An 11,170-nucleotide genomic window follows, 5' to 3' on the forward strand; every position below is an offset into this window, starting at 1 on the left:
GAAACTTGTTAGAATTAATTTGAAATTAAATGAAATTAAGTAGAATTAATTAGGAATTGATTATATATGTAAGGACTAAATGTTAGATGTTCAAAAGTTGAACAAGAAGAACCTTTTGGAACCCCTAAAGGGTATGGATGGTTTTGGGGAGTCTTGGAGGCTTCTAGAATCAATCCAGGTAACAAATAAAAAAATGATTTGAATATGGATTAAATCTTATTATTTAATTGATTCAAGTATGTATTGCCTGCAAGTAACCTCAGCTATAAATACACCCTTAGAGCCTTCAGATTTTCGTTCCTAACCTTTCCAAGAGTGAGATTTTCGTTTTCATGGTCCTCTCATCTCTCTTAAATATTCTAGGATTTTAGTCTTTTGGGTGTGAGTCACTAGAAACATTCCTACTTTGGGTACTAGTTCTTCCAAGTGCAACAATTAAGTTTGAGATCTACAATTGGTCAATGGCAGATATGATTTTGTCCTAGAAGTTGGTATTCTTATCCCTTTGATTAGCTTATTTTCATATTTTTGGAAGTACGTTGTTATAATAATAAAACATAGATCTAAGGTACATGTACACTTAGGATTGTTTTTTAATGCTTCCATTGTTTAAATCTAGTGTAGAGATGCATAGAAAACCCAACAATACCTATATGAGTTGGTGAGAATATCTACCAATAATTTCATTATCCAACTTGTACACAAGACAAACTTTTACTACGTTCTTACTCGTTAACTTATCATGTGAATTATTATAAAACTTCATGTGCGCTTGCCAAGTTAACTAAGTCTGCCACTTCGACTAACGGAAACACCCGTTTCCAGAACTACGTCGATGACAAATGAGTTGGGAAATATTTACTAAACTACGAACCCATTATTCAAAAAAAAAAAAAAAACCTTCTTTCAATATGGAGCATGTAACACCTAGATGTTCAGACACGTTGTGTCGTGGATCTACAATAACCTCTTTATAAGATATTTTGCATATGGGTTAGTTTGTAACGTGGTAAATATGATACACCCAAATGGTTACATATCAATGTCAGCGAAAGCGATCATGCTGAAATAACAATGTAACAAGTAAAACAAAGACCTAGTGGTGGTGTTTCAAACAAGTTTATTGTATTTTAGAAAGGGTTTCATTCCAGACACATGTTACAGGCATGTTCATTGGATTTCGGACAACGATTCAACTACATCGGTACTTAGTATCCCACATGATAATGAATATCATAGCCTAACTAATGAGAAAGCCACGATTACTACCTGCTTGTAACAAAAATCATATACTAGACAAGTTCTATTTATTACAGACAAGTGTTCCCGTTTCAAACATAGTTTTTTTCCTAATCTAATATTGAAAATCTACTGATGTATAAACTAGAAGATACATACACGTCACATCTTCATCTCTTCGCATACGATTTCATATTCTTCTGATCCGACATGATATTCAAAGATGTGGTGGATACCAAATTTCAGATTCCTTTAAAAAGGGGACCATTTAAAAGGGTGGATAACGGTTCTCAGATCCAAAAGGACTCATTCTGAATACGGTGGCCGTTTTGTAAATTGCGAAAAGGAGGTTTTGTAAATTGCAAAAATAGAGGTTAATTTCTGTAATTCCTGAATTAACAAGTGGATATCTCAAAAAAGAATTGTATCCTAGATATCTAAATTAAATCAACAACACGCCCCTACATCAATTACCCAAACCCTTCCAACCGTTTAGATCTTCTAGATATCTAAATTAATTCAACATCTTTTCATTCAGTTTTACCAGGTACCGAAACAACGTTATCGTGGAAAAAACAAAATAAACAACATTTTTCACCATTACAAACTTCCTAGCAGCATTTACCTTACACACAAGAAGTTAGATCTACAATTCCCCATGTCAATCACACCACCAACATAACCTAAACCTTCCCAATCCCAGCAAAACAAGCGTTTAAAAGAGCTCATTTTGCCACAAAACCACCCCGTCATCTCGGCCCTTGTTCCGACCCGGAACCCCCGACAGGCGAAGACGCCGCCACATTGCTCGTTGATCCGTTTTCAGCCGGCGGTGGCACCCCCCATTTGCCTTCTGATTCAAGCGGCTCAAATACATGAACCACACCATCCGAAAGACCCAATGCAAACTGATTTGGTTCTTGTGGGTGTGCCGCAATCACCATCGGATGCACATTTAGATTGCTACAAAAAAAAATGGAAAGATATGAAAACCGTATTGTTAAAATTTATTCTTCAAGCAATGCAACCTCTGAGCTGAGCTGGCCCACACTGTCTGTGCCCTAGGGCGTCATCATGTGAGATGTAAATCAGATACATAAGGTTCAATCCACGTTGCTAAGATTTGAACCCTTAATTACCTGAGAACGCTTGGGGAAAGATAAACGGAAGGATTGATGCGATAGCGTAAGCGTAGGTGAGAGGCAGTGAAAACACACACGGTTGCATCCAAGAAACATGCGTATATGAGTTGACTATCACATGAAAATGTCGCGTGTGATATTGGTGCTGAAGATTCACGTTGGACCCACTGAAAGAAAAAAAAAAAAAAAAAACAATAATTTCACAAAAAATTATCCCCGTTTGGCTTTGTGATTAAATACTTTGCCACCTCTTAATAAAAGAAGACAAAAAAAATCGAGTTCTCACCTGTTTCACACATTCTAGTTTTGATGTTTCGTATATAGCCAGCTGAGTCTCATGGACAACAAGAAAATGGACTTGATCATGATGAAACTGAACCCGTGTATCTGATTGTGCTGCTGTTGTCCTACCTTGCGGGAGTGGCAAGTATTTTGCTTTTTGTTTTTCCCAGCCATCTGAACTCCATACACATAGCTGAAACAAAAATGTTTTCACCAAAAAAAAAAATTAACAAATCTCGTATTAAATTAAGTTGAAAGTTTTCAATAATTCTTTTGACATGGCCTTTTTTATGTTTGCTAACCTGTGAATCTGCACCAGATGATACAAGGACATTGAGCACATGAGAGAAAGCAAGCCCCGTGATTCTTTTTGAGTGACCTTTAAGTTTGCTTTTCACCTTCATACCAAAATATTAAGCTATATGAGTGTTTTATTTTCGTCTTAAAGCTGAAAGAAGTCACGACTTAATGGAGAATGTTTATTTTTTCCTTCCATTTCCGCAAGTGTGCCCTCGTTTTATCAAATATTTTTTACAAATTGTATGCAATATTTTACCTCATCCACACGAACGTTGTAGATTTGGATTGTGGAATCATCCATTCCAATAGCAATAATGTTGTTATCTTGAGGATGGAAAGCAAGAAACGTTGCTGCAGGTGGTGGGGCCATGAATGTTGTCATCGTCTACATTTTACCAAAATTCAATAAGCAAAGTCAGTTTGAGATCTCAAAATTCAAACTTTTAAAAAGTGAGGGGGTGAAAAGGTAAAAATAAATCTTACCTTGAACGTCATCATGTTGAATAATGAAATCTTTCCTCCTGATGCTGACATTACATAAGAATCGTTTTTCGATAAAGCAAAACAGGACACGGATTCTTCAGGGTTCATGTCTGCCACGTCATTCGTCATTAAAATCCCACTTGAAGGTTGCCATAATTGTGGTGAAATCCCGGCTGTTGCCTGTTTTATATATTCATAATTTTATGAACATGTTTTACTACCAAATTTATTAATTATTAATATTATATATCATAAATAAGCATCGATCTTACCTTGCCACTTGAGTTACGTTCATTACGTTGCCATTTCCATAATAAATGAATCGCATTTGATGCTAATGCCAAAATGGCATTTCCCGAATTCGTATATATCAATCTTGATATCTGAATGATAAAAAGATAGAAACAATCATGAGACTAAATATTTATTGGTCTGTTTATACAGTATTTCACTTTCATTTCTTCCCATTAGAGCATTGTACTTTGAAAAATCTATATGGTTGTAACAATGCAATTGTGTAGATTTTTCAAAGTACAATATTGTAAAAAGAAAAGAAAACAAAGATTCAATGCTACAATTGGGTAGTTTTTTACTACAAAAAAATGAAAAGAGACACAAAATCAATAGTACAATGCTATAATGTACCTTTGTTACTCTCATGTTTTCTGGAAGCTTCAATGATCGACACTGAGAAGATTCACTTATCTCAGTGAGCTTCCAAATCTTTGACTTATCATTTGATTCTTCAGTAATTCTTGGTTTCACATCCGGCATGTTTCTTGTATCTCCATTCTAACAAAACCATATACTTATATATAATCATTATCAATCAAACAAACGATAAAAATATATATATATATATATATATATATATATATATATATATATTAAAATTATTAAAACACATACCACCCCAGAAATAGACCCAACGGAGCCCACCCTTTCTGCTAATCCGGCACTAGTGGCGGCAGCCGCAGCGGCAGCAGCAGCAGATATTGTATTTATGGCAGGCTGCATATCATCATAATTATATTAAAAAAAACATATCATAAAGTAATTAGTGATAAAAAAAGAAAATGTGATTTTGACTTTTGAATACCTTTGGGGCTTCTGGTGTTCTTGAAGCAGCATCATAAGAAAGATTCTCAAAAGTGCGAAGCAATCGAAGGCCATCAGAATTTGCCAAAATTTTGATTCCATTTTCGTTTGAAGAAACAGCCAACAGAGCACCATCTTTGTTAAATCGGATACGTGGGCTTGCCTTCATATAGAACAAATAAAATGTAAATTATATTTCATGAAAGGTTTTCTTGAAAGTTCTATTATTTGAGATGGATGAAATTACCGGAAGACCCCCGTCAGCATCAACACTCATCAAAAGCTGTGTGTTGTCCATATCCCAGTATTTGATTGAGAAATCATCACCAGCTGCTAAAAATCGGTTTTTTGTTGTATCAAATTGCACTACACCAAGAGAACGTTTTCGGAACCCTAGATACGTTCTTTTTACAGCTCCTTCACTTTCATTCCATTCTACAATATGTGATTCCCCATCTTTGCTTGTTCCACATGAAAAAAGTCTTTAAAGAAAAAGAAAAAAAAAAGTTACAACCCCATAAATGAGAAAAATAGCTCTACGTTAAATGGGATGCATCAAATTCAAACCTTGTTCCATCAGCACTATATGCCATTGTTGTGCACCAACGACCAGGAGCTTCATAATCAACTCGGGATCCCATGTTATCATATAACCAAGCTTTTATCTTTCCATCAAGAGCTGTTGAAAATATAAACTGACAAAAAAAGACGTTTTAGTACATGATTCACTTAAGTAACAAGTGGAAAATATAACGTGTGTTACCTGAATGTTCTCTTTATAGTGAGGGCATACAGAATATACAGGAGCATCATGGCCTTCAAAAGTGTATTGTCGCGCACCAGTTGCAGCATCCCATACCTACAATCAGTCATATCACCAAACATTAAATGAAAATTTGTGTAATCTTGATTAGGATAATTAACAATTATTGTGTATAACTGTTTGTGAACAAGTTATATTAAAAAACAAACCTTAATGGTCTTATCATCCCCACATGTTATCACGCAAAGCTGCTTATTGGGATGGGAGAATGCAAGATCGTTTACTCCACCAATATGAGCATCAATCTGTAACAAAAGGGTCAATCCGTCATTTCACACACGAACAAATATCTATAGCAAAAGACATGAATACCCTCGTCATTGAAAATAGCACTAAACAAACCTCGAGATGCTGTCTCACGTCATCTCCCCCGTGATATGAATATATTTGTACAATGTGGCGTGAATATGCAACTCCTATTCATATGAAACAAAATCATATTCACTATTAATCTATTATGTTTTAATTGATATGAATAATAAATACTGATATAATTAGCAAGACTCACCAAACAAAGAACCATCCGGACTCCAAATTACACGGTTCACAGAGACGCCAGGATCTTTTACAAGAGCAGCCTAAAATCAATAAAACAATAAGAGTTAATAAAGAGTTGACTTTCAAGAGGAAGTCTTGACTTTTTACAAATTTGCCCTCATTAACTTTTTTCTTCCATTTCCCCAAGTGTGTTGTCATTTTCTCAAATAATTTTGAGATAGCGTTTATCCAAATAACAATTAATGGGAAACAAGAAACAAGATTTAAGAAAGGGAAAAACCTGCATAGGCATTGAACAAGCACCAAGATCCCAAACTTTGAAATTTCTAAGAACCAATTTGTCCCTCGACCCAACTTCCCATAATCCTATATCTCCCACATTTGTCCCAACTGATGCATCAAGTTCATGTAACCAAAAAGTCAATATCCAATTAAAAGTCAACTTAAAGTTCTTAAATCGATGAAAACAAAAGAGATTTGAGCACCTAAGAGTAAAGTTTGTTGAATCGGATGAAAATCCATGCTCATAGGAGATGAACCCTGGTTAAGAGTCCGGGCAACTGTCTTGGGCAGATCATCAGGTGCATTAAAAGCTTGACTATGACTACTACTATGCCCCGGGAATGAAACGGGCAACACATTAATTGGCAAATTCACCTGTTGTAGTAACATGTGTTAGAATTAGATATAGCTAGAAACATAAATTACAAACAATGAAAATTTTATTTCAAATTACCTCTTCATTTATGCCCATGGGCCTTGTTCTTTTGCTCATATGATCTGAATCCCCAGAAGGGAAATCTAAGCTAGGATTTGTCGGTGGGGTCCTCGGATGCTTCAAAGCAGCTATCAATTTCAATATTGCAACAAGTGTTAAGTGTTAACAGAATAATCAGTAAGTAAAGCTATATATGTATCTTTTTTTTTACTTAATAGAGAAAGAATGAGTTAATCTATTTTCTCAGATATATCTAAGCATATCATTTATTCAGACAACCGTAAAAAAAATTATCATAGTAAGATGATGACCTGGCATAGATGGCCCACCAAGACCAATTGCACTACCGGAAACACTCGGATGAGCAACCGCCGGAGGGTTAGACATCCAACCAGCAAGCGGGGTCGGAACGGGACCCGGTGTAGGTTGAAAAGGCTACAAAAATAAGGTCAAACCTTTTCAAATTAATACGCCAAAATGGTCAAACTTAGTTGACAAAAAGTCAAATACAAATAGTCAAATACAAACCCCATGTGCGCCCAAAGGAGGAAAACCGCCAGCTTTAGGTAATGGGCCAAGCAATGGATTATTTGCAGGTGATGGAGCACGAGCACCATTCGGTTGTCCACATGAATGATCCACAAATAAGGTTTTGATATCGGGATTTGGCCTAGGGTTTTTACAAAGTTGATGTTGCCAATTTAAGCTGCATATATAATTAGATAATATCAGGTTAATATACGTTAAAAATTTTGAAATGAAAACGCGTATACGACATACCTTTGGTTGATTAGAGTTCGTAGCCTTGAATTTTTAAGATTTGGGAACTGTAATTTGTCACGAAACAAAGGATTTGCTTCAATAAGTTTCTTGAGCTCCACCAACATTATAGCTCGAGCTGATTTTGTATCACCGTATTTAGATAACTGCTCATTTTCCCTTTAATAAAAAGAAATCGGTAATAAGAAAGTCAAGTATATTGAAAACCACTTGATGTTGAAAATATTTGTATGAAAAGTACCTAAAATTCTCCAGTGTCAATAATTGAGTTATCTCCTTGAAAAGCTCTTCGTTAAATGAAGCAAAGACTTTAAGATCCTTTACTAGGATTTCAACAGCCTTTGATCGATCATGCCTAACAAAGAAATGTGATGCACAATTTATTAATATAAGATTTATAAAAAAAATTATTCGATTTTTAACTTGGAAAAAAGGAAATACTTACTTGTCTAATGCTTCAAGATACTTTTGCTTCCTGATTTCGAAAAAGATCTTCATTGAGTAACGATTATCATCCACTTTTGTAAAACCCGAAAGGTACTTCTCAACGTCATCCCAATTTCCATTCTGCACCTCATCTTCAAAGTACTTCATGTTAAAGAAAAATCCTGATTCTTGTTCCAGCCTGAAATAAACCCTAATCAGACCAAGTTCGATGCGTATTTTGAGTTATTAATGAAGCATCTCTGAAGCCTGTCTGATTCTGATGATATGATATCTTAAAAAACACTTTGAAAACATCCTCGTAGCTTTACGTACGATACTAAAGAACAGGAACATAAAAACCCAACAGAAAGAAAGAGAAATCAAGCACTTACTTGTGAACAGTCTCCTTAAACTTTTCTTCATCGAGAAACTGTAAGATCAAGAACACGAGCTCTCTACTTAGAGACGACATTGAAGCTCCGCCGTCCCCAAATCGGCGAGATTGAAAATTAGGGTTCTAACTTCTAACTAAGCAGATCTGTAAAAATCCCCGAAAAAAGTAAGAAAAGGAAAAAAGAAATACAGGGTCGGCAACCCAAATTTTCCCAAATAAGTTAATCAATTATTTATTGCAAGGACCAGGTTCACGAAAAGAAAACATTTATTGCTTCGACACAGACTTCAAGATTTAAAAATAAAGTAAAAGTAAAAAAGCAAAATATTTCAAACCCATTAACCAAAATATAGATCTTCAACAACTTCATCTTCAATCCACCCAAACTGCAAATACCCATGAATCTTTTGGTTCGCTTGAGCAAGGAGGCGTTTAAAAGTTTAAAATTTTACTTTTTTTTATAATAGAAAGAAAGGAGAGCATAAACTTCAACAGATCAGAGAAAAGAAAGCAACTTTAAAACAGAGACTGAGCTGAAAGAGATTCACCTTAACAAGATCGACGGTAGAACAGAGATGAAGAAACGGGGAGGTCGAGGTAGAAGAATACAGACAGAGTCTCTCTCTCCATATATATACGCATATCTATATCTATCTATATATGTTTATATATATACATACACGTATGTGTGTTTCTCTCTCTTCATCGGTCTTCTCTCTCTCTCTCTACCCTATCGTGCGGAAAAAATTAAAAATGAGACATTATTGCAGGAATAGCGAATTTTGTAGGGATGGAGAACTTCGAGTGGGTGATAAGTAGTTTTTCTTATCACGCTATATTCTCTATCTGGATGATAAGTTATTTGGCTTATGATATGTGGATGGAAGTGGGTCCCATGGAGCCGGCTAGCTTTGTCTTTTGGTCATTGGGCTCGGAATCTCCAGCTGATAAAGGTACTGTAATGCTTAGGTTTTATTTTTTTGACATTTATAATGTTATCAACATTTTTTATCTTTTAATTTGTGAAGTTATGTAACACGTTAATTTATATGAACGCCTGAACGGAATCAATTATTTGAGACATTGGACGAAGTTTGGTAGGGTAAGCTTTTTCGTTTATATATATCATGTTTATTTTATTTTCTTAAAATATAGCGCAATAAGATAACGATTTATTAAAGATTAAAGATTCTATATATACCAAGGATGGTTAGTGGTTACATGCGTCATTAGAAAACTTACATGTATTAATTTTTTATAGTTTTGCATATTTTTCAAAATGGAAATGTAATATTAAGTCCTTTACTCTTTTTATCTTTTTAGAACACTTCAAAACTATGATGATAAAACATATTTATATAAAAAAACTAAAGGAGGTGGACATCTAGAAACAGATGCAGTTCTCTAAACTTTAAAGAGTCGATGTGAACGGTTTTGGTTTTGGTTTTAGCTCCTTTCGAAATGGTTGGATACTCGTTTATGCTCATCTTTATCATATATCGGACATTCTCTAATTTTCAGAACCAATTAAATGTTTTCTTTATGTTTTTAAATTGTTTATTTATTTTTGCGGAAAACCACAGTACAAAATATCAGTTTGATTACAAATGCTTGTTTCCAAGATATTAAAACCCTAAGGATATCATAGTCAATACAAATACATAAGTTATTGCGTAAAGACCTGATTGTCCTGAATACCATTGCAAAGTATATCTTAATCGCTCGGCATTCTAATTAAGTCTCAGTAGCTTAAGTCTTGATACATGTGAAGCATATAAACTGAGTGGATCAAGTTGGAAAACCTGGTAAGATACATAAGGATTTCAATCCCACAATATTGATTATGATAATATTCCTTAATTATCAGCCCTGTAAAACCAACCATTTACCATTCTATATCCATATAGGCTTACATTCCTACATATTTATTCCTATCGATCCTCACAAATCCTAGGCCATGATTATCATGGAAAATTATCTCGCTTGATGATCTGTTAAGAGATTGACTACATAACTAGGGGCTTCATTGGCCTGTGTAAGTCATAAAAAATATGGAGACATATCATTACAGTTGTCTGATCTAGACCCACCATTTTTGGTTACCCAATAATATGTAGGCATACCATTACAGTTGTCTGATGAGGACCTACCATTTCTGGTTATCCAAGAATATGCAGACATATCATTACAGTTGTCTGATCGGGATCCACAGTATTTGGTCATCCCAAGGGGAATACTATATCGTACTCCCGTACGGAGCTATCGTACATCAACACCTGAAAGTGTCACGGAACAGAACTTTATTCTACGTTTTTAGGTTATGCACATTCACCTAATGAGACGTACCTTATATCAAACATAATTGAACTAGTTACCTTCCACAAGTGTAAGTTTATCCCTATACTGGATTATAGGACCGGTAACCAACTTTTAATACCAACTCTATTTTTGTGTTTCACTAACCTATCTTTAGTATATTTATAGTCCCTACAGAGCGTTATGTATTATTATTATTTTATCTTCTCAACAATGCTACTTTTAATACTATTATATGATATTAACTATTTAATCCTAATTTAAAATATAACCATACGTGGTTCGCACATAGCACAGTATATACATATATTAACATATAATCCAGGAAATAAGCATATAATTTATATACGATTCGCAACATATATTTAATACTTGTATTAATCATATTCATGAAAGAGACTATGCCCTCACTTGACTTAGGTGGGTAACTGGTGATCTAGACAGAGTTTATCCTAACACCTTAGATATTTTTTGACGTGGCCTGAGTATAATTAATACAGAGTTTTAGTATAATGAGACTAATAATAGTCTAGATCCTCACTAATCTCAATGTTTGCATTCAGATCTATCAAGTATGGATCAGTCAGGTAGGACAGTTGGGATGCAGGATCATTTCGGCATATAGCTTTTCTTAAATCCAACAACCAAGCCAATGTGGTCATTCTAGACAC

The 11,170-nt window shown here is 34.7% G+C and overlaps 1 protein-coding gene across 1 annotated transcript; it reads right to left on the reverse strand.

Moving 5' to 3' along the window:
- Positions 1–1,745: 1,745 nt before the first annotated feature.
- On the reverse strand, positions 1,746–8,920 carry LOC145029746 (protein TOPLESS-like). Its single transcript, XM_078978222.1, has 26 exons — positions 8,732–8,920; positions 8,182–8,327; positions 7,809–7,988; positions 7,605–7,718; positions 7,364–7,522; positions 7,112–7,289; positions 6,895–7,018; positions 6,602–6,711; positions 6,351–6,522; positions 6,146–6,255; positions 5,876–5,945; positions 5,710–5,783; positions 5,517–5,612; positions 5,308–5,403; positions 5,112–5,239; positions 4,792–5,026; positions 4,546–4,707; positions 4,356–4,457; positions 4,092–4,238; positions 3,719–3,829; positions 3,447–3,626; positions 3,220–3,348; positions 2,966–3,061; positions 2,668–2,856; positions 2,379–2,548; positions 1,746–2,202 (listed from the first exon to the last, which is right to left on the reverse strand). Exons 2-26 carry the CDS (start codon positions 8,259–8,261, stop codon positions 1,989–1,991), a joined length of 3,426 nt encoding a protein of 1,141 aa, XP_078834348.1. The 5' UTR covers positions 8,262–8,327; positions 8,732–8,920; the 3' UTR covers positions 1,746–1,988.
- Between the last annotated feature and the right edge of the window lie 2,250 nt (positions 8,921–11,170).

The sequence above is a fragment of the Lactuca saligna genome, chromosome 1 (assembly GCF_052625555.1).
Source record: "Lactuca saligna cultivar CGN05327 chromosome 1, ASM5262555v1, whole genome shotgun sequence".
Classification (NCBI taxonomy): Eukaryota; Viridiplantae; Streptophyta; class Magnoliopsida; order Asterales; family Asteraceae; genus Lactuca; species Lactuca saligna.